Source organism: Zingiber officinale, chromosome 6A (genome assembly GCF_018446385.1).
Source record: "Zingiber officinale cultivar Zhangliang chromosome 6A, Zo_v1.1, whole genome shotgun sequence".
Lineage (NCBI taxonomy): Eukaryota > Viridiplantae > Streptophyta > Magnoliopsida > Zingiberales > Zingiberaceae > Zingiber > Zingiber officinale.
In genome coordinates this window covers 22,943,622-22,968,393 of record NC_055997.1, presented here as the reverse complement: position 1 = coordinate 22,968,393, position 24,772 = coordinate 22,943,622, and the positions used below count along the sequence as shown (strand labels likewise).

The 24,772-nt window shown below is 38.2% G+C and overlaps 1 protein-coding gene across 1 annotated transcript; it reads right to left on the bottom strand.

Moving 5' to 3' along the window:
* Window positions 1-10,638: 10,638 nt before the first annotated feature.
* LOC121996120 (tobamovirus multiplication protein 3-like) lies at window positions 10,639-23,773 on the bottom strand. The gene is made up of 11 exons (XM_042549957.1): window positions 23,389-23,773; window positions 23,076-23,166; window positions 22,917-22,969; window positions 22,739-22,831; window positions 22,582-22,653; window positions 15,472-15,544; window positions 15,347-15,392; window positions 13,057-13,120; window positions 12,937-12,990; window positions 12,775-12,852; window positions 10,639-11,054 (listed from the first exon to the last, which is right to left on the bottom strand). Exons 1-11 carry the CDS (start codon window positions 23,602-23,604, stop codon window positions 10,962-10,964), a joined length of 933 nt encoding a protein of 310 aa, XP_042405891.1. The 5' UTR covers window positions 23,605-23,773; the 3' UTR covers window positions 10,639-10,961.
* Between the last annotated feature and the right edge of the window lie 999 nt (window positions 23,774-24,772).

Below are 24,772 nucleotides of genomic sequence, written 5' to 3'. Positions count from 1 at the left end.
ATGGATACTTAGGAGTCTGGATCATCTACTCTAGCCAGGGCAATTATCTGATTTGGCTCCTTTACTTCTGAACATCTAGATTTGTGAAGTTCTAAAGTGGAAAATAAACTTTCTAATGTACTAACCTCTAGATCTTTAAAAATATAATAGGAGTTGACTATAGAGGATTGATCCTATCTGAAAGTCGAGGAGACGGGTGCTGGGGACGTGGCGCTTATGCTGACCTCCGATGGACTTAACTCCCACCTACAATACAAGCAGCATCAGTGTTGAGCTAGGAAAGGGGTCCCCGTCGATGACCCTTTAATGCTCAAGTCAGTCTCCAACGAAGCAAGAAGCAAAGGGAACTATAGCGCAACAGTAGAAATCACGAGAAAAGCATACCTCTGCCGATGCCTAGACCCCCTTTATATAGGGCTCTTGTAGTGTGTGCACACGTTTCTCAAAGCAGGCACGCTATCCTAAGCTTTTCCCTGATAGGACATGTTAGTAAAGTGTTCCTGACACAATACCTTAACGGGCCGAGCATATCTCTAAAGTGACAGTGGAAGCTTCCGTCATACGATCCTCTGTCTGACCATACCGCCCGTCGGCAGTGTTAGCTAGAACCCTAGAGCCAATCATTTGATGATTGTATTTTGGACTTATTGTATCATATTCTATATAAATAAAGACATTTGGATTTTGGTTATTATACTTACTTGTATTGGTGCTAAATAAACTAAGTATAATAATGTCCTTGAGTAGATGGTTCTCACCTATATCAATCGGTTAGTTGAACCGATAGTGAGATGATATAGGGAACACTACTCTTAATCATTCCTAGTCGAGTATTAACATTCAGGGACAATGTTAATACAATAAGACTAGCATGTAGGTCAAATCGATGACTTGATCTCACAAGTCATGGATATAGAGATATCAAGTTGACACATGGGTATACATTAGAGAATGTATACTGAATGACCCGCCATGAGAAAGTATCATGGATCGTTATATGAGTGTCATATACTTTCTCATATGGCTATTAGTATGACTACTAGTCCTTAGACCTGAAGTCACCATAGATCCCTACATAAGGAGTTATGTACTTTAATTTCGTCAAACGTCACCCGTAACTGGGTGGACTATAAAGGCGATTACTGGGTATGTAACAAATTATGCAGAGGGATGTGAGTGATGTAGATGAGATCTATCCCTCCTATATGACGGGAGTGACATTGGTATTCTTGATAGAGTGAGAACACGAAGTGCATGGCCATGCCCAAATGAGTCAATATAGGATATTGAGCTCATTTGATTTAGTGAGTCTACTTGGAGTTCAAGATTTAGATTGGTCAGAGGATGACACGGTCTATGCCTCACATTGGCCAATCTAGATGTCTAGGATAGAAGGACACTTGTCATATATTGTGAGGAGTCACAATTAGTAGTCACAAGGTGATGTTGGATCTCAACATTTCTTGTAACTTGGGTAGCAATGATGTATTGCTAGATGCCGCTCATTGCTTATGTTTCTAAAGGAGTTTAGAAACATTGCCAACGTTACAAGAACCTATTGGGTCACACACAAAGAACAAGTGGATGGAGATTTGGGTTCATATGATGAACCAATTGGATTAGGTTCATATGATGCACCAAAGATTGGATTCAAATTAGACTTATTGAGTTAGACTCAATTAGATTCAATTGTTGAATGAGTCTAATTTAAATTTGATTCATTAAGTCAATTTATATTAATGAATTGAGATTCATTAAATTAAAATTGACTTGAATCAAAGGTTGGATTTAACTCAACAAGGAAGATAATTGGTCAATTTTGACTTGACTAGATGGAAGTTGAAACATCAAGTTTGACTTGATGTATTGCCACATCATGAAAGGTTGACTCATCCTACATGGCATGACTAACCTTGCCACATCATTTCCACCTCATAATGGTGTGCCACCTCATGGAGGTTACACATCTTGTACCACTTAATGTGGCCGACCACACTAATGAGAGGAGGGGTTTTCATTTGGTGGCATTTATGTGTGGTAATTGCTTCATCTTCTTCCTTGGGTTCTTCCTTCTCTTGGCTACTGTTGTCGTGGGTGTTCAAGCAAGAGGAAGGTGAGTGAGTTGAGTTCCAAGTGAAAAAGGTGAAGTGAAGGTCACAAAGGAGGGTACCTAGAGGAGTATGTGAGATTCCTTTTACTTTCTCTCCTTTTCTCCTTTTAAATCCTACCCGAGAGCCCTAGAAAGTGCTAGCACACTTGTGATGTTCTTCTTCTCCATCCTTGAGTGTTAGAGAACACTTCTTGTTCGTGTGGATATCACTAGAGAGTTGTCTACGTTGACAACTTCGAGATCTGGCGTACCTTGGACTTGCGGGATTTGCGAGGGCACGCTTCAAAGGTATAAAGTGTTTTTCCCTTTGTAGATCTACTGTAGATCATTGTTTGAAACTCGTACTTGTTTTTTGAAAGTTTTTCTTCGCACGGATCCAATGGCTAGGGTGATTCGGGGTTTCCGCGACGCGAAAAAATGGTTTTTGCGGCCCGAAAAACCCAACAGGCAGCACTAACTCCCAAAAGGATATAAAAGGATATCCTGCTGTGTCTATTGCTTGGCCGAACGGAATGGCCACTCGGCTGAAAGTCCCCTGTAGTGTCGTCTGTTGCTGGGCCGAGCGGGATGTCCGCTCGGTCGGAAACCCACTGTCACGCTGAGCGAGAAAGCCGCTCGGCTAATTGGCCTTGATCCATATCGCCCGCCGTTGCGCCGAGCGGAAGAGCCGCTTGGCTCGGCTTCTATGCGTCTTTTGAGCGTTGATTTGATTACTTCATGTCGAAGATGATGGGTCGGCGTTTAACCTCCGGTCGGGTTATGTCCCACCCAACCGGCCAAGACCCTCCATCCATCGACCATCTTGACTCTGACCTTCGTTGACCTCCATCGTGGCAGTGGGATGGGGCCCCTCCTTATCACCGCATCACAAGCCTCCCCTTCAAGTCTAGTCGAAGAAGGTTGTAGTCCGACTGACTGGACCATTGTGTGCGCAGATTCCCTCTCGATTGGCCTTCATCACTGTGTGGGCTCCGATCAGGTTGGGCCCAACCCTTGCTAATCGACCTCTTGAAGCTTGTCACTCAGTCCTAGGCACGCTCCCTTGATCCGATTGGGCGGGTAAAGGTTTGCACTTGTAGAATTTTTTCCTCGGGCAATCTCGGGCGAGCGCTGGCTAGGCTAACGTCACCATGATTTCTTGGGAGCGTGCAAATCCCCTCTCATTAAGGCAGAATAGGTTCTCATGCTTGCCTTAATTGCCGACCCATGATAGCGCACCACATGTTATGCCCATAGTCGCCGCATGCCTGACATGACAAGCATTGATTATGACATTTGGCAGTTTGAATTCAACGGCGAGATCTTGTCCTAGGTTTCCGCGACCTAGATCGGACGGCTCCGGTCGGCCGAGCCCGGGGTATATGAGCTCGCTGTGTCACCGCCTTCTTCACGCTCTCATTGTCGTGTTTCCGACGATCCGTGTTCCTGCACGTTGTGCTCTCCAGTGACTCCCTGCGTTTTGTCCTCCGGTGGTCCTCCGCCCCCCTTTTTTCTGTAAGCTCTCCCCCCGTCACCCTTTCTTCCGGTCCTTCTGTTTTTCACTGGTTCGATGATCTTCCGGTGACCCTTTTCTTTCGGTCCGTTGTTGGGCCGAGCAGGATGGCCGCTAGGCCGGAAGCCCACTGTCACACCGAGCGGGAGAGCCGCTCAGCTAATTGGCCTTGATCCATATCGCCTGCAGTTGCACTGAGCGGAAGAGCCGCTCAGCTCAACTTCTACACGTCCTTTGAGCGTTGATTTGATTACTTCATGTCGGAGATGATGGGTCGGCGTTTAACCTCCGATCGGGCTATGCCCCACTCGACTGGCCAAGACCCTCCATCCGTCGACCGTCTTGACTCTGACCTTCGTTGACCTCCACCGTGGCAGCGGGGCGGGACCCCTCCTTTTCACCACATCAAGGACTATTCGATCCTTAGAAAAACATTTAATGCGTACCTTAGAGAATATCAATTTGTTACATTTTCTCCGAGATTTGTGAGTCCGGTGATTAGGTCCTGTCTCACGAGCTTTGCTTCAGACATTTCTTCGTGTAGCTCCAGAAACTTTTTCCAAAGTTTCTTTGTTGATTCGTAGGTGTCAATCCTGCTGAATTCTTGAGGTGGCATCACACTAAGTAGGTAGAATTCGGCTCGTCCATTCGCTACAAAGTTTGCTTGCTCTTTCTTTGTCCAAAGATATTCATCTTTTTGTTCATCTTTTTGATCTTTTAGAGCTTCAAAACCGTGTTTAATTATTAATAAAACTTCAAAAATCAGTTTTAAAAAATATGTCCATTTTGCGTTTCCAAAATTCAAACTCTCCTTCAAATGTTGGCGGATAGATGCTTGGTCTGGCTATCGTGTTGTTTGCTTTGGTCGGCGGTTAGTTCTTCTGAAGTGGTTGGGCTCTGATACCACTTGTTGATCACGGTGCAGCCGATAAGAGGGGATGAATTACCCGAAACTAGAGTTTAAAATAATATTTCTTACTTTGCTTAGCAAGGATGCATAGTTAGCTTAAGCAACTCAAGATAATTAACATTAATGAAAAATAATAACAACTTAAAAAAGAATAAGTAAGAAGACTAGGATTTACTTGGTTACAATCTAGATGATTGTTAATCCAAGGCAAATGAAAGTTCACTAAACTTCTCCTTTGTTGAAGGCAGAGAAGCCTCTTACACTCGTTGGAAGCTCATAAATAAATAAAGAAATGAATACAAGAGTTGTTGTTCAAGTTGTACTCTATTTCTTAGCTCCATGGGTTTTTTTATATCCCCTGAAAAACTCTATCCGAAGTTAGAAGGCGCCTTCAATTAGGTTCAAGGCACCTTCAATCAAAGAAGTTTTATCGCCAAAGATAAAACTTTATCTTCGGTCAATGGTCATCTGAAGGCGTCTTCAACAGGCTAGAAGGCGTCTTCGAAACTATTCATGGAAGGCGCCTTCTAAGCCATTAAAGGCTCATTCATTGAGGCAGATAAGCTTCTTAGCTGATCTTCTTCGCATGGGTGATACTCTGATTTGTTAAGACTAAAAGATTTCAGATATCTCTATAATAGTATATATTGTCCACTTTGGCCCTAAGCCCTTATGGATTTATTTTTGAGCTCTACTCAAAATACCTCATACGAATGGATATATCTTCATCTTATAAATGCATGATCTATTCCATGTATTTCTAATGTGATACTTTGATTGTATTTCTAACAATCCTCCCCTCAAACGAAGAACCACCATTATTCTCATGGTTCAGGCCTGCCCTCAAGTATCGGGTCACTCTTGACTTGCTCAGGGCCTCCCCTCAAGGATTAAGTCACTCTTGGCCTGCTCAAGGTCTTCCCTCAAGTATCGGGTCACTCTTGACCCACTCAAGGCCTCCCCTACTTCGTCTAAGGTTCCACCCACATGATTCGATCTGGATAATGGCTCTGACTCGTGTTTCTTCCGGCGGTTAGTCCGGTGAAGAGCGACCTTACTCTGATACCAATTGTTAGGACTAAAAGATAATATTGTCCACTTTAAGCCTAAGCTCTCATGGATTTATTTTTAGGTTCTATCAAAAGGTCTCATACCAATAGAGATATCTTCATTTTATAAACCCATGATCTTTTCCATGTATTTCTAATGTGGGACTTTGATTGTATTTCCAACATGATTAACCGAAGTTGAGCTCACCCGAACTTAACTATGACCTTCTCCTCGAGTAGGCTTCCTCCTCGTCTTCTCGTCCCTCGAACACCCCATACATCATTCTCGTCCACTAATGTACTCTTCCACAGTATCTCGTCCCTCAAATGTACTGAGCTCGTCAGCTCCTTTCCCGTGTTATCCTTCTCACTAGATGCATCTTTCACTCAACTTTTTTATGTTCCTAAGCTCTTGCACACTTAGACACAAGGATCAAACACAAACATGACCTAACTTAATTTGGTGGACCACATCAAAACTATAATGGGGGTACTTATAGATACCACCAGATTTAAATCCAGTCTGGAGATGAATGGAAGACCACCTTCAAGATACAACATGGGTTGTATGAGTGGATGATCATGCATTTTGGACTTTCTAATGCATCCAACACATTCATGAGATTCATGCATAAGGTCTTACAACCTTTCATGGGAAGATTCGTGGTTGTATACTTTGATGACATCCTTATTTATAGTTTGACATAGGCTTTGCACCTTGATCACCGTCACACGATTTTTGAGAAGCTAAAGGCGGAACACTTTCGTTCATCAACAACAAGAAGTGTTCTTTCTTCACAACCTCAGTTTCATTTTTTGGATTTATAGTGTCTACTGATGGTGTTCATGCAGATCCATTAAAGATAGACGCAATCTTAGAGTGGTCGTAGCCAAAAACCATTCACGACATCTGAAGTTTTTATAGATTGGCCTCTTTCTACCATCAATTCATCCAAAATTTCAACGTCTTAATTGCTCCTATCACTGAGTGTCTCAAGGAGCACGAGTTCAAGTGGACTGAAGCGGCCATGACTAGTTTTCAATTAGTGAAGCAAAAGATGATCGAAACACCCGTTCTAGCACTTTCGGAGTTTGACAAACTATTTGAAATAAACTATGATGCATCTAGCATTGACATTGGTGATATTCTAAGTCAATTGGGACACCCTATTGCCTTCTTCAGCGAGAAACTATCTGGTGCCAAGAAAAATTACTCTACCAATGATATGGAATTCTACGCCATTGTGCAATCCTTAAAGCATTTACGTCATTATCTTGTGCCGAAGGAATTTATCTTGTTCACTGATCATGAGGCTTTAAAGTACATTAACGGCCAACACAAGCTAAGTAGTCGACATGCCAAGTGGGTAAACTACTTGCAAAAGTTCACCTTTACGTTAAATCATCAATCCGGGAGTCCCAATCGTGTTGTAAATGCTCTAAGCCATCGTTCTTCCCTGCTTACTACCATAATCATCAGGGTTACCGGCTTTGGATCTTTCTCAGATATGTATGTTGTTGACCCCTCCTTTAGCAAGATATTTCAGGAGTTAACTAATGGGCTTCGCAATGATTTTATTCTGCGCAATAGTTATCTATTTCGTGGACTACGATTATGCATTCCGAACTATTCCTTAAAGCAACACATTATTAGTGAATTACATAACGAAAGACACTTCGACCAAGATAAGACATTAACCTTCATCTCTTCCGACTTCTATTGGCCCAAGCTAACTAGTGACATAGCTCATTTCGTGGACCGTTGCTTTATCTGTCAACAATATAAGGGAACTCTCACCAATGCTGGTTTGTATACTCCCTTAGCAATTCCTGAAGCCCCTTGGTGTGAGGTTAGCATGAATTTCGTATTGGGTTTACCCCGCATCCAACGAACCACAAATTCTATTCTAGTTGTGGTGGATTGATTCTCTAAGATAGCTCACTTTGTGGCGTGCAGAAAAACTATGGATGCTATTCGGATTACCACCCTCTTCTTCAAAGAGATTCTGCGTTTATATGGTATTCGTCAAACTATTACTTCATATTGCGATACTAAATTTATTAGTCAATTTTGGAACTTTATAGGTAAAGCTAAGGATGAAGCTAAACTTCAACCGTGCCTATGACCCTCAAATGGATGGTCAAACCGAGGTAGTGAACCAGAGCTTAGGAAATCTTTTGAGATATCTCACAAGAACCAAACCAAAGCAATGAGATCTGGTTTTACCTCAAATAGAATTCACAAACAATAGATCAAAGAACAATACCACTAATTTGAGTCATTTCGAAGTTGTTTATGGACGAAACTCATCCGGAGTACTGGATATAGTCCCTATTTCGTGTCCTCGACAAGCTAACCCCAAGGCTGAGGATATGGCCGACCACCTTCGGTGTTAGAGTGTATACTAAAAGCCTAGCTTTTGTATAAATATTTATTTAGAAATAAAGAATCACAGTGGTCAATATCTACATTTATTTGTTAAATGTAATTTGTTCAATTAATTTATATAGTAGACAACATGGTGTATGGTGTCACACACAGAAGATCATGTTGTCAGTTCTTTATAAATTATAAATAGTTGCTCGCGACTAAGATGGAAAGGAACAAACCGTTGAAGTAGTCGTAGTGTAATTAAGTATTAGTTTATCTTAACTAATAAATTACACTGATACACTCCAAGTGTATTGAGTAGGACCATTTTAGGTAAGTTCTTTTTATACTGATTTTATAAAAGAACTAGACCTTAGTTATTATGGAAGTGTGTGCTCTTAGTCCTAATATAATAACAAACATATATATTTAGTATTTATTTCTTTGACTTATCAATGAGTGAGATTTAACTCGATAAGTCAATAAACCCGATAAGTTGGGAAATGATATTACTTATAGTGTGTGTTGTTGATTATAGAAGGAATCTGTGTCCTAGTTATCTAGGTTGAGAATGTCCCCAAGAGGAGCTCATAAGGATTGTCATGTTAAACCCTGCAGGTGGACTTAGTCCGATATAACAATGAAGTTGAGTAGTACTACTCTTGGAGCTAGATATTAATTAAGTGAGTTGTCAGTAACTTACTTACTTAGTGACATTCGTTATCTTAAACACAGGGAGACTAACACACTCATGATAAGAAGGAGCCCATAATGTAATTTGGGATTGGTGTGGTAGTGCGATAATAACTCTCTAGTGGAATGAGTTATTATCGATGAACTTGAGTTGTGTGTTCGGGGCGAACACGGGATACTCAAGCTCATCGGAAGGCCAAAGCTAATTTCTCCTCTAGGTCCCTGTCGTAGCCTCATTAAAGCCTCAAGTCCATCCAAATATAAGCCCATCTTGGTGTCTAAGAAGGGGGCCGATCCAATGCTTGGTGACCAAGCAAGGGCCGGCCACATCCTCTTCCATGGGGGCCGGCCCTATTGTTTGGTGAACAAACTAGTAGGGGCCGACCACAATAATTCAAAGAAGGAGGGGTGTTTTGAATTTTTAAAATATTCTCTTTGTAGAAAACTATAAGTTTTAAAAGAGAGATTTTAAATTTTTAAAACTTTCCTTATTTGAATTATGCCACATGTTTTAAAAGAAAGTTTAAAAGTTTTTAAAACTTTCCTTTTTTAACCATTCTCAAAAGAAAGTTTAAAAGTTTTTAAAACTTTCCTTTTTTAACCATCCTCATGATTTAAGAAAAAAAAGAAGATAAGTTTTAAAATTTAAATTTTCTATCACCATGTTAAAAAAGGAAATTTTATAAGAGAAGTTTTAAATTTTAAAACATGGTTTTAATTTTTAGAACTTTCCTTTTTTAACTCCTACTTTAGGAAAGAGAGCTTGTAAAATTTTATAAGAGTTATTCTTCTTATAAAATTTTATAAAAAATAATATTTTTTTCCTCTTATGGGGGTCAACGACCCTTATATAAACATATGCTTAGATGATGTTTAGGATAAGTTGTTTTGATATTGAATCAATTGGTTTCACTTAAGTTACATTACGACTACATCTCTTTTTCTTTGCGCTCTTGATTTTATAATAGATTTAAACCTAATTTAGGCTATTCTTTGTTTTTTTTTGTGTTATTTCTCTTTTATTTTCTTGTTAATCTCTCTGTAATTTCACGCTCTAGAATAATATACATATTTTGCTCAATGTCACTAAGCTAAGCCAAGCCAAACTAAGTCAAGCCGAGTCAAATTTTAAAGTATTCAAATTTATTTAATAAGGTAACCGAATTAAGCTAAGTCGAGTTTTAAATGAACTAATTCATTGAAATGATTGCTCAAATTTAACTTAATTTATTTTTTATGAGCTTGAGATTTGTCCAGACTTAACTTGAACTTAATTCATTTAGAGTTTGTTTGAAACTTTTACTTATTTGATTATTGAGTTTGATAGTTTAAATTTGTTTATTCATATTAAAAGATTCTTTGTTTATTTAATATGACGAGCAATATTATTCACGAACATTAACAAATTAAACATATATGTTTAAATTTATTTATTTAATTTAATAAATTATTTAATTGATGTTATATATTAAATGAACATAATAAATTCTTACCAAATATAATACCAAATTTGATCATGAATATTTAATTTATTTACCACTTTTAAAAAAATATAAAATCATCACATCAACCATCCTAGAATCAGTCTCTCATGGAGAGAGAAAAATATCAAAATTTCGATCTTCCTAAAGCTGGTACAAGCTATGTTCCATTTCCCTATAATTTTGTCCAGAGGTCCTTTCTCTTTGCTAATTTAAACTATTATTAATCTTCGTGTATATAGTCTGGACAAAAAAAAAAAAACATACTCTTTATTATTATTTTCATCAAAAAATACTCTTTTTTATAAAATATTATATCGTATTTGAAAATCCAATTATTTCTATTTCTTAGAACCTAACATTCTTACAGTTGACTGATGGGTTAGAAACCATACAGGTTGCTTAAGGATAAGCATCCCAAGATCCTAATATTTCTTGAACACAAGCATGTACCTTGCCTTCACGACGAAATTCCCAGCAGAAATCTCCCTTCTCATCACTTCTCACAGGTATGCAGCCTTTAATGCAGAAATTATTTTAATACACATGCTCAACCTTTTTGTACTTCGATCGCTCTTCATGCATAAAATTAAACATTCATGTTTTTAGAACTCAAGTAAATGCATCTAAAAATGACTGATACAACATACACTCCACGAGTATTTATACAGAATCGTTGTGTATCTACTGACTCCACTCCATTCATGCAATATAATCATCCAGTCTGCAAGCTCCATCATCCAACATGACACCCTTTTTTTTAGTTCTTGTTTTATTTCCCTCTTCATGGGAAGTATTTTGTTGATACTATGTGCGAACTGAATTCTTCAGGAGGACAACACACATACATACTGACTAATGAATGGGATGATACTGAGTTACTCCGCGCTTGGGAGGTAGCTTCCTTAGGATGAATAGGACAAGAGATGAAGGTAGAATTTCCACGAGCTGCAAATCCAATTGAATCAAATATAGAAAATCAAAATTGTAGCTAATTTCAATAGTCTTGGTAAGATAGTTAGGAGAAGAGAACGAAAAAAGAACTAACATGGTCTAAACAAAATTATTTACCAGTATTAGAACAACAAATTGTTACAAAATTTTCAATCTCAAGTATCATCTGTTTTAGACAATCTAATTTGAGCAAACGGCCATTTTATTAGTTATGTAATAAGCTTAACTTGTAGCTTATCCCAATTTCATGTTACGGAATTGGCAGTTCTGGACTAAAACGTTGTGCTTGTCAACCCTAGGTTACAACTTCTGCCACATTCTACATCAGAAGTTTGTGGTTGCTAGATGTGTTGAGATCTTCCCATGACAACCTACTTTAGCACTAGGAAGGAAATCTTGAGGGCATGTGAACCAACCCCTTAGAATCTAATCTGAACAGATCACCATTCACATGTCTGGGAAACATTTACGATGACAAGCCATATTCTTTTTGAATTTCAGTGAACTGTACCATGCCTACACAAGCTCAAGAAGCAATCAAGTAGCAGTGAATGAGTGCAATGTGAATGACACTTCCAATTAATTCTCTACTTCCCCAATGAACCATGATTTATGCTTTTCATGACACCATTGAACTCTTAACCACCAGGCTAGATTTTCAGACATCACTTATATCTAAGATCTTAACATTCAGTTCCGATCTCACAAGAACCTGAAAAAACTATAATTGCCAAAATCATAAAACTAAACTATCTAATATGCCAAACACATCAATATAAGTCAATCTTTTATCAACATGATCAGATAAAAATGAAATGGATAACTGTAGTTAACAAACCATGTGAGTAATGAGCAGTTGGCTTTTATACTACTTCCAAATGGTTCAGATTCACAACTAATACTGTTTGAGGTAACCATGAAAAACAAAAGATGTAACAATATCTTGGTATAAATCATGATTTTCAAAGTGATCTATGGAGCCCTTTAGGTGTTATGAGGGGACTGCATCGCATAGAAGCATATGTGATTGCCTACAATGTGGGACCAGACCAAACAGACCACGCAGCCTGATATGTGATCTCCATGGCCATGTATGAGGACATCCAAAAAACTGAAACTGTGGTTTATTTGAACAAGCTGGGTCAAACCAAATCAAATAAAAACCATAATTGTTACTTGTCTCTTTTAAATGGTCATGATATTTTTTTCCTTATGTGGTGACCTGTAAGGCTGTAACTGTTAATTTACAACTTGTTTCATGTATATCCAACTATAAGCATGTTACACAATGACATGTTCTACATAGTAGATTGATATAGACAGCCAGCTATACGGGAAAGATTCACTAAACACACTCCTATCCTTGCGCCTAGAAAAGGCAGTGCCTATTGTTGAAGAGGTACTTACCAGCTTCCATTATATGTCAAACATTATATAATTACTATATAATTACATATCTTTTTTATATGGATTTATCGACTTGATAACTTGATCGGTATACTTGGTTATGCATATTTTAGCATTTTCAATCTCTATAATTTATTTTATAAAAAAAAATAAGCATAGGTCCCCACATTTGCACCTGCTTGCTGTATGTGCTATGCACAATAGTGTACACTTTTTAAAACCTTGGTATAAACAACCACGACTAGTAAGTTTACATACTTCAGCTGCAAGTTAAAATAATTCGTAAGTGCTGAAGGAATGTACATACCAGGTAATACGTAAGGTTCAGAATAGGATGGTCAAGAACATCAAGGTCCGCATCTTTGTCAAACGCATTCAAGCACATCTGCAAATCATAAAGCAATTTACTTAAAGTTGCCACTCAAAGAGAATCAAATACGAAAGCATTGAACAACAAAATCATACTCACCATTATGCATCTCACCAGAAAACAAAGGAAACATATAGTTGCCACATAGCCAACCTATGAAAGAAATATATCATCAACATGAATAAAAATAAGGTCAAATATAAGCAATTATAGATATACCTCCTGTAATTTTTTCCTCCTTCCTCTTGATTCAACAGGGAAGCGTTGCAACATGAGGAAAAGCCTAATTGCATCACAAAACACTAGTTAAAGATCTAATGTGCAAAACACTTCCACACAGGTTCACAAAATGAATACATATCAAATCTAATCATAAATACAGAGCCAACAAAAATAATGTTACTTGGTCAATCATTCCATGACCTAGTGTAGTAGCTGTAAACATTGCATTTTCAGCTATCCTCAGAAGTCTTTAACCCAAAAAAGCAAAAGATATCCTCCCAGTGAAAACAGCCTAGACTCTCGGCCAAAAAGTTACATAATTTTACTCACTTAGGATTAAAAATTTTTCTCATTGAAGTTTGGAAGAGTTTTGACAATTAATGTATACTTGGAAAATTTAAAAAACAATCCAAATTATTGAAGGAAATTATTTCAGGACTAAATAACAATAAGTCGATGAGTAATAACATCAAATTTTGAGAAAAAACATTGAGAAGAAATTAAGAAATAAAGTAAAGATTTCCAAAAATTTTGATTTTATGATTGGAAAATCAACTATATCTACTAACACATGTTTTCTTACTAATTTCAGAGAAATTAAGAATGGAGCCCCAAACAATTATTGTTATAAGTATTAGAGGTGAGAAGAATGAGTAGCACAATCAATCTGATACATGTATAATAATATAAATACTAGGATGATGACAACTCGGATATAATGGGTAATTTTCTGATAATTGTAAGTTTACATTAGGGATTGTGTCTAAACTTCTATGTTTATGCAATAGTATAACATATACTTACTTATTATAAAAAAAAAGTTTCTATCACATATCATTCACAAAAGATATTGAACTAATTGAATAGATATTTTATCCCGCATGGCTTGGTATTAAAGCAAGCTCTCTCATATGTTTTAACATATTCTTCTCTCAAACCCTCCTTTTTCATTTTAGTGTATGTTGGGTTTGTCTTCTTGTGACAGCCTTGCCTCCCCTCCACTCTTCTGTACACATGTAAATTAAGAAGACCAAATACACATCTAAATAACACCATTATGTTTCCTCTTCAATCAAGCTCACTTTGGATCTCTACATTGAGATTTCCTTGTGATCTGGCCAGCACTTGACTCTATTATCTCCCTGGCTTACTACTAAAATTCACGCCCAACACTATACTCCTCCCTCCCCTCACTTTTCTTTCTCTCTCTCTCTTAATAGAAAGATACTTTGTCAAACCATATCCTTGTGTTAAGGGCACAAAGATGAGGGCCAAGGACGAAGGTGAAATGCAACACCATTTCTTCTGCTTCTCAGCCACCATCTATTAAACTATTTGTCTACATCATTTTACGTTAATAATAGCATCTAAGGATCAGTGTAGAGAGGGAATATAGGAGGAAAAATTAGGAATTCAATCTGAAGTTTGTAGGCAATTCTACACCATCTAGTTAATAAGAATTCAAATAAGAGATTAGAAAAAAAAGGAAGAGAAAAAGAGCAGAGCCTAGTATGAATTGGTATATCTGTTCTTATATAACATCATCTTAGAATAAATTTGCAAAGCATAAAGTAATTCTTTCTTGTTATGGGAATTGTAATTGTATGCTCAACTAAATACGGTTAGCCTCACATTACTAAGTTTATTATGAATGCCCATCAGCTTAGGATCACATTACTAAGTTTATATCAAGCCCAACATTTGAGGCTCAAATTTGAGCAGCATTGGGAATATAAATATGAAACTAAACCAGCACCTTATGTAATTTGTACAAATAAAATCTGAAATTATGTTTATAGGGGAAAAAAAACTATTTCAATAGTAGGACTATAACCTCACTTCCAGGTTATTTGGATTACAGAGTTCACAGAACCATTCAATATGGAGAAAAATTGGCAACGGTACGAGTTAATATTAGACAGAATCTGCAGCCAATCACTACTGCCATAGTATTTCAAAGCATACAATTAAGCGTGAGAAATTGAGAATCTCTACAAAGTACAAACTAGAAATAGCCTTTTCTTGTTTCTGATAACAACCAGAAGAGACACATGTCCACATCAACAAGCCAACAAGACACGTTGGTCTGTCTTGAATATTTAGGATAAAATACATGGATCATGTATCTCCACTGAACTTTATGCAAGGCACATACAGCAAAAACACTTGGTTAGAGGTTCACTATATTTTATTATGTACTCTATAATTTGTACTAAAATGAGTTACAATTGACCTTGTAAGATTACAGAAGCTGTGTACATATATCAATATGACTAGAATCTTTTACCTTCCTCCATAAAGAAGAAATCCAAGGGCTGCAAACAATGAGACACCTGTTGATAAAAATTTGATTGGTTAATTAACTAATACAAGATGCATTAATTTATTTACTATAACTATACAAAACCCCACCTGCAAGAAACAGCTTTGATAAGATAACCACAGGTTCAATGGGCTTCCACCAAAATAATAACCAGAAAGCAATCTGTAAAAACTTCAAGTTAGCTTAATGAAGTATATTTCAGTTCTACTATAGTAGTTTTTCCCCATGAAATGAACAGAGGATTAAATAAAAAACACTGAGAATGAAAATACATTGAGAATTAATTGAACTAATCAGAACTTTGAATTGATGCAAAGAAAGTTTCACCTATAAAAATTATTCAGGTTAATCCTAAATTTGCAACCGGAAGAAGAATAAAAGCTACATAAGAGAAAGAAGGCTTTGTCCTTCTACTAACTACAACAACTGGGGGGAAAAATAATTGAAGAGTTAAGACAGGTTTGTGGATGTAAGCTGGCATGTGTACATACTTCTTAGTTTAAAGGAGAATAAAATTGGATAAGAAGTTCACAGAGAAAAGAAGGCACATATAGCTCTGATTTCCTGTTGAAAGAGCAACAATTTGAAATTTATAAGATGTAATCAGAATATTATTTACGCAGTAATTGAGTAAATGCAACCTGGGAAGGATATGTGGGATTCAACCAGTAATCTCATGGGGTTTGTGCCTTATTCAGTTATTTCAAAGGAGGGAAAAGAGAGTATGAAAAGATAACTGTTATGGACCGAGCCCATACAACAAAAGAGAATCTGGAGCCCATCAAATATAAAAGATACACGCACGGCAGATTTAGAAAGGATGGTGCAAATTAAGAGAATTGATTCAGCTATAATAATTTATAATAATTGATTTTATTTGAGTCAAGTATCTTTTATTTTAAGTAGAATTGAGTCTAGTATCTTTTTATTTTTAGTAAGAATAAAACCTTTCTTATTCAGGAGTTGTCTTTTTCCTTCGTCGAGAAGGAACGCCCTAGTTGTATTTAAATAGTTGAAATAATGCAAGAAAGATTATCATTGAGTTTTACAAAAAAAAAAAAAAAAAATTAAATTCATAGATTGAGAGGTTCTCTAATTTCCTCGAGCCTCAAATCCCCCCTACCACCATAGGCCGTCAAGGTCGTAAAATCAAGAAGACGAAAGTTGACCGATAAACCGCCCCATTACACGATCCATAGCCAAGAGTTACAACAAATTGGTATCAGAGCCTGTCGTAATGGGTGACTCACAAGCACTTCAACAACGTTTTGATGCGTTTCTCAAAATCTATCAGGAGGACAAAGCTTCCAATGAAAAATGGAAGCAACTCATCCATACTCAACTAGAGGAATTGTCGAAAAGCTTTTCTAATCTACACTTGCACAACAACCATCGAGGTGAAGAGAGCAGCAATCATGCCGATCCACAAAGGCACCACTAAAAAGGGTATCATGGCCATGAGGAGGGATCCTCATATATACCACAATATTCAAAACTGGATTTCCCACGTTATGATGGTGACTCTGATCCTTTGGGATGGCTCAATCGATGCGACCATTTTTTTCGCCATCAACGCACTTTGGAGGAAAAAAAGGTGGGTCTAGCCTCGTTCTATCTTGAGGGAGATGACTAACTATGGTTCATCAAACTCGAACGTGATCGACCTCATATTCAATGGGAGGAATTCAAAGATTAGTGTAATTTGAGTTTTGGGCCACCTATTCGCAACAACAAATTGGGCGAGCTTGCAAAACTTCAACAATCAGGATCCGTGGAAGACTACCAACGAAAGTTCGAACAATTGGCGACACGAGCGAGTTCCTTAACCTCAGAACAAGAAGTGCAAATATTCATTAGTGGCCTCCAAAATCATATTGCTGTGGAAGTCGAGCTTCACCACCCAGAAGATCTCACTTCGACTATGAGTTTTGCTCGTCTTTATGAACGCCACCCAAACGATCTGAATCAACGGTCACACCGCAACGCACCCTCGTCCTGCCACCGAAGCAACCATTTATCAAACGATTAAATTGAATGGAAATGGAAGAACAGCGTGCCAAGGGCCTTTGTTTTAATTGCGACGAACTTTACATTCCCGGTCACCATTGCAAATGTCTTTTTTGGTTTGAGGGATTAGAAGATTATGATGAACAGAACCATGTCGAGGATGTTAAAATTTCCCTCAATGCGATCACTGACACATATGCTCCTCAAACCATGCGGATTCAAGGACGAATTAACCACACCCCCTTGCTGGTCCTAATCGACTCAGGAAGTACTAATTGCTTTTTAAATTCAGCACTTGCATCAATCTTGGGCTTATCTGACAAAAGTCTTGCGCTCTGGGTGGCAGTAGCTAATGGGCGACGACTACAATGCCTTGGGGTCTGCCGTAATGTATTAATTCATTTGGGTGATCACAAATTTAATGTAGAATTCTTCATTCTACCATTGGGGGGCATGGGAGCAGTTTTGGGAGTCAACTGGCTTCGCACTTGGTCCCATTCTTTGGGATTTCTCCCAGATGTACATGAGCTTTCAATATACCGACAACACCATTTATTTACAAGGATCGGGTGCTACTCTAACAGCAGAAGTGACCTCTCTCACAACAACTACCCTTCCAAAAGTTCATGAAAAACAACTACGACATATTCTGGAAAAGTATGCTGCAATTTTTGAGGAACCCAACGGCCTTCCACCTTTTCGTAAGTGCTGCCACAAAATTTTACTTGAACAAGGTACCAACCCTATCGTGGTGCGTCCTTATAGATACCCCCGTGCGCAAAAAGATGAAATCGAGCGTCAATGCAATGACATGATTGCCAAGGGCATGATTAGACAAAGCACATCTCCTTTCTCTTCGCCAGTTTTATTGGTAAAAAAAATATAGACGACACATGGCGCTTTTGTATGGATTATAGGGATCTCAATGAAAAGACAATTAAAGATAAGTTTCCTATCCCTGTGATCGATGAATTGCTTGATGAATTACATGGATCCTTTTATTTTACTTACTTAGACCTCAGATCCGGATATCACCAAATCCGAATGGAATTGGACAACAATTCCATGACGGCTTTTGCACTCACCACGGCCATTTTGAGTTCGTAGTAATGCTATTTGGGCTCACCAACGCCCCCTCAACTTTTCAAGCTCTTATGAATAATATCTTTAGCGATTTTCTGAGAAAATTTGTACTAGTTTTCTTTGATGATATACTAGTTTATAGTGCTTCTTGGGAGGAACATCTCCACCATTTGTAGCTCGTTTTTGGGATATTACAGCAACAACACCTCTTCCTAAAAAATTCTAAGTGTTTATTTGCTCGGACGGAAATTGCCTATCTTGGTCACATCATTTCTCGTTCAGGGGTGGTCTTCGATAATGGCAAAATTGAAGCAGTTCTCCATTGGCCGCAACCCACTACTCTCCGTTCCCTTCGTGGTTTTCTGGGACTCACGAGGTACTATCGTAAATTTGTCCAAGGATATGGAGTGTTGGCGTCCCCTCTAACTAGCCTCTTGCGAAGGAACTCTTTTGAATGGAATGAGGCGGCCGAATTGGCATTCCAAAAGCTAAAGATCACCCTTACTTCCACACCGGTACTTGCCTTGCCCGATTTCTCAAAGCCATTTGTGGTGGATTGTGATGCCTCAATATGGGGATTGGTGCAATTCTGCAACAAGAAGGACACCCCATTGCTTTTTTTAGATGTCCGTTGACCCAACGACACAAGAAGCTCCCTGCTTATGAGAAAGAACTCATCGGATTGGCCAAAGCTATACGTCATTGGCGTGCTTATCTTTGGGGACACAAATTCCTGGTTCGAACCAACCATTACAGTCTAAAATTTTTATTGGAACAATGGATTACAACTCGCCTGAACAACACTGGATTAGTAAGCTGCTGGGTTTTGATTTTCTCATCGAATATCGAGCAGGCCGAAACAATGTGGCAGCAGATGCACTTTCACGTCGTGACAACAATAATGGACAGTTGACCGCTATCTCCATAAGGACATCCAATCTGAATACTCTACTTCCCCAAAAATTTAGCACCTTATTCAGGTGTCACAGCGAGGCGAAGGTCGCATGGAGTACAAGGAAGGGCTTTTATTCTTCAAAGGCCGAATCTATCTCCTTGCTACATCTCCTCTCACTTCTAAAATAATAACCATGATACATAATGAGTTTCATGAAGGATATCAGAAGACATTATATCGAATTACACGAGATTTCTATTGGCCCGGGATGAAACAGCAAGTTCACATGTTTGCGCGTGAATGTCCAATCTACCAACACAATAAAGTGGAGCATTTGAAGCTCGCGGGATTACTACAACCCTTGCCTATTCCTCACCAAGTGTGGTCGGACATTTCCATGGATTTTATTGATGGGTTGCCTCTATCTCAGGGTAAAACTGTATTGTTTGTTGTTGTGGATCGCTTCTCTAAGTATGCCCATTTCATCCCTTTATCACACCCATACACAGCTGTGAAGGTGACTCGAGTTTTCTTTGATAACATTTTTAAGCTTCACGGTCTTCCAGAAACCATCGTCAGCGATCGTGATGCAACCTTCACTAGTTCTTTTTGGAAGGAGCTATTTTGCCTTAGTGGGGCGCACCTTTGTTTCTCGTCCACTTACCATCCCCAATCGGATGACCAGACCGAAGCCGTGAACAGGGTTATTGAGATGTATTTGCGTTGCGTTACGGGAGAATTTCTAAAGAAATGGGTATATTGGATCTCTTGGGGAGAATTTTGTTACAATACCGGTTATCACACGTCCCTCAAGGTCACCCCGTTCGAGGTCGTGTATGGGCGATCACCTCCACGCCTATTATCATATTTGACTGGTACTTCTCATATTGAATCAGTAGATCAGGAGCTACAAACTCGGGAACAACTTCTGAAGAATTTATGAGGAAACCTTCTTGCTGCCCAAAATCGCATGAAACTTCAATATGATTCATCCCATCGGGAGGTACGGTTTGAGATAGGAGATATGGTGTTGTTAAAACTTCAGCCTTATCGTCAAGTAAGTTTAGTGTTTAAGAACCATTCAAAACTGTCTCCTCGCTTTTATGGGCCTTTTAAAATCATTGACTGTGTGGGTAATGTCGGTTACAAATTCCAATTGCCAGACCACGCCAAGCTCCACCCAGTTTTTCATGTGTCCTCTTTAAAGAAATATCATGGCAGCATCCCTAGCGTCGCCACTCTTCCCCCCATACATCAGGAAGATTACATTCCTTCTCCTCTAGAAGTTCTCGACTATCACTCACATCGTGGACGCTCCCAAATTCTGGTTCATTGGGAGGGCTTATCCCCTATTGAGGCTTCATGGGAAGATGCAGTGGCTATCATGGAACGTTACTCATCATTCGTGCTTGCGGACAAACCCGTTTCTCAGGAAGGGAGTAATGTTATGGACCGAGCCCATACAACAAAAGAAAATCTGGAGCCCATCAAATATAAGAGATACACGTACGGCAGATTTAGAAAGGATGGTGCAAATCAAGAGAAGCAAATTTAGAAAGGATGGTGCAATTCAAGAGAATTGATTCAGCTATAATAATTTATAGTAATTGATTTTATTTGAGTCAAGTATCTTTTATTTTAAGTAGAATTGAGTCTAGTATATTTTTATTTTTAGTAAGAATAAAACCTTTCTTATTAAGGGGTTGTCTTCTTCCTTCGTCGAGAAGGAATGTCCAAGTTGTATTTAAATGGTTGAAATAATACAAGAAAGATTATCATTGAGTTTTACAAAGAAAAAGAAATTAAATCCATAGATCGAGAGGTTCTCTAATTTCCTCGAGCCTCAAATCCCCCCTACCACTATAGGCCGTCAAGGGCGTAAAACCAAGAAGACGAAGGTTGATCCTGCCGACCAGCAGGTAAACCGTCCCATTACGCGATCCATAGCCAAGGGTCACAACAATAACTTTGTATTGTTCTCTGAATGAAGATAAAAATAAGGAGCCCTTTGTAGGCCTTTTTACATAACCTAGTCTCATTCAGTTTCAAACAAAATAAACTAAATTATTGAAATACTAATAATAAAATTCAATAAAATCATAACTTAAGTCAAATAAGAAATATTAATTTAGATACCAAAGTTCTCGATGTGAGAGTCATAATGGTACTAAAGTTCTCGATGAAGCCACTACATGAGCAGTATAAATTAGGATGTCATCGAAGTAAACGACCAAGAATTTCACTAAAAAAAGTCAAAGATGTATCACCCACTGGGACGTCCAAGAGGCTAGAATAATCATTATTCATCTTTATATATGGTAAATACATAGTCCTGAAGCCATGTGTACATATAATACGGCCAAAAAAATTGTATGAATTCCTGTAATCCGTGTTCTAAAAAGCGTCATTAAGCGTCGCTTAAGCGCGAAGCGAGGAAGAAAAACTTCGCTTTAGGTGAAAGCAGGGAAAAAAGCAGTCAAAGTATGTTTGACCAAATTAAGCATGATTAAGCGCGATTTTTTATTTATAATTTTAATTGATTTGTAAATTTTTAAAGAATATAAGGAAAAAAATTTAGAGAAAATGAAGAGACACAACGTCTCTCAACTCTTGAGAGAAAAGTCATAATCTGCCATAAACCCCCTATCTACCTGCTATCGAGAAAAATTGAGGAGATCGAATTAGAATCAGACAAGGAATTAGATAATATCTAGTTTTTTATGTTCTTTTATTGTGAAAATTGAAAACTAATGGATATTATAAACTTTGTGCCTTTTGCCTTTCTAAACATGTCATAAATTTATGCATGAACCTTAAATTTATCATGTTTAAGTATTATTTGATCTATTTATTTCTTTAAAATAATTAAATTTTATTTAAAAATAAAAATGCTTTTTTACGCTTAAAATTTTCCTAAGCTCGCTTAAGCTTATAAAGCTTGAAGCTTGGACTCGGCACTTCGTCGCACTTCGCGCTTTTTAAAACATTGCCTGTAATACAACCCCAAAAAAGACAACACATTTAAAAATTATATCTCCATACTATCAACTTCCTGGTGCTTTCCCACTAATGCTGGTATTTCTTTGTAGTACTTAGCACACGAACAAAAGATGCATGTTCAAGGGATTGTATCATCCATTTGTAGTACTAAGCACACGAATAAAAGATGCATGTTCAAGGATTGTATCATCCAAGTCTACAATTAATCAAATACCTGTATAGTGTAGACCACCGCATTAATTGTATAAAAAGTCGGCCTGAGTTTATCAGTTGATACTGCACGTGCCTGTGACATTTTAATGCAAGATACAAAAATAATAAGCAATCGAAAATTGAACTAATTGAACATTGGAAAGTTCGTCACAACAAACCTGATAATATATCTCAGCCCAGAACAGCACCAGAAGAGTATAAGTTGTGAAAAAAGCCAGGCTGGGAAAATCTAGAACAACATGTTGAAAGACCTGACGACAGCAACGGTGAATTTGCTACGAGATAACGAGACTAGAATCCAGAGGAAAGGGGGAAAAAGACAAATCGAGCAAAGACCTCTGGCCTTATGTGTTGGACATCCCGCCGAAAGACAAAGACAACCGACCTCACTGCAATCAAGCAATAAAACAAACCGTACTACAGTAAGGACGATAATTGTTGGTAAGTGCTCCAGTAACACCAGCAGATTCACACTCGAAGGGGGAAATTGCATACCACCATTTACCAAGAAGTTCAAGGAATGGAAGACTTTTTGTGTCGTCCAGCCATACTCCGGAACCCTGCATTCTATTCTGATCAGTTGGATCTGCAAAAGTCGATCTTTCAGTCCAATTTTTACAGCAACAATCATCCATTCGCTTAAACATAAATCATAGAAAATACCACATTCCTAACCAAAATAGTTTTCTTCTTCTAGCTTTGTTTTCCAAAAAAAAAAATAAAAAAGAACCCGCGACCAAATATCCACAACCGCTTCATTTAAGAACACGCAACTCAAAGCGAAAAAAGAGGATGGTCTGAAAATTACAAGGGCAACAGCGGCAACGATGCCATAGAGAGCGGCAAGCGTATGGAAGATCCAATCCTGCAACATGACGGAGTTTTCAGCACCCTCCCACCAACTTGACGCTCTATTGAGCGAGATTGCGACCACCTTGGGGACAGAAGAGGCCATCATCGAAGTCGCTACTCCGACCTCTCCTGGCGAATCCACAAATCCACGAATCGAAGGGCGAAGATCCATCTACCGGCGAGAGCCAGAAGCCAACTGGAGAGAGGGAAAGCGACGGACTTGATCGGATCAGGCAGCAAGAGCCAGAAGCCGGTGGATACAAAAACCACGAGGCCAAACAAGGAAGCAAAATGGATTCAGACGGCTGGAAGCAACCGGCCCACTCGAATCGCGACGCGCAATGTTACCATGCATATGATTAGCAGTTATATCAAGAGGTAGGGCCCTCGATACATCCAATCATTTTCCAGGTTTGTGCGGAGTTCATGCATGACTGAGGGAGTTATGGTTACTGGGTCGGCAGAAGCGGCACGTGTCTGCGACAGGAAGACAGCGAGGACCTGTAAGGACACACGTTGGCATAGGCGCGAGCAAGGGGCGGCAAATTGTCTCGGCGGTTTTTAATTTTAACAATTAGATGTATGCAATTTGAGAACTCTCATTAAAATCCTAAATTATAGTAATGAAACGCAGAGAATTATTTTTTGAAAAAAATTAAGGGATATCTACATTTATGGTTCGTCATTTTTATGAGCCTATCATTTTATGTATTTCTCTTGAATTTTATGTATTTCTCCTTGAACTTTCTATTTTTTTTCTGGATATTATTTTTCTATTCAGAAATAATTTGCAAATTATTAATAACAGGTGAGATGTGTAATTACGTCTATTTGTAAAATAGTAAACATAAAGTTTGCATTACTACTTGATAAAAGTTAGGGGATGCTTGATTTATGTTAGGGAATGAGAATAAAAATGAGATTGGCAGAGATAAAAAATAGGAATAGAGGAGTTTCAATTCGAATAATATTTTTTCTCATTCCCCTAATTTACTTAGTAATAATCCATTCCCATACTTGGGGATTGAATATGTAAGATCCACCATCAATCTTTCAAATCAAGTACTAACTTTTAATCCCGTCACATTCTCTACTCTCATTCTATCCAACTAAGCACCCCCTTAAACCGTCAACTTATTGCTCCTTAGAACCGCTCTAAATTTTAGAAGGACATAAATTATATAAACTTATCTAGTTTTACTCAAATTTCCTAAAAAGGGGACGTAAGATAATCTGAAACAATATTTACATTTGTCATGAAATTGAATCATACGTTACTAGTAAGGACTTCTGCAATGGGCATTAATGTGAAGCGTTAGCACACTTTTATTGTTACTATA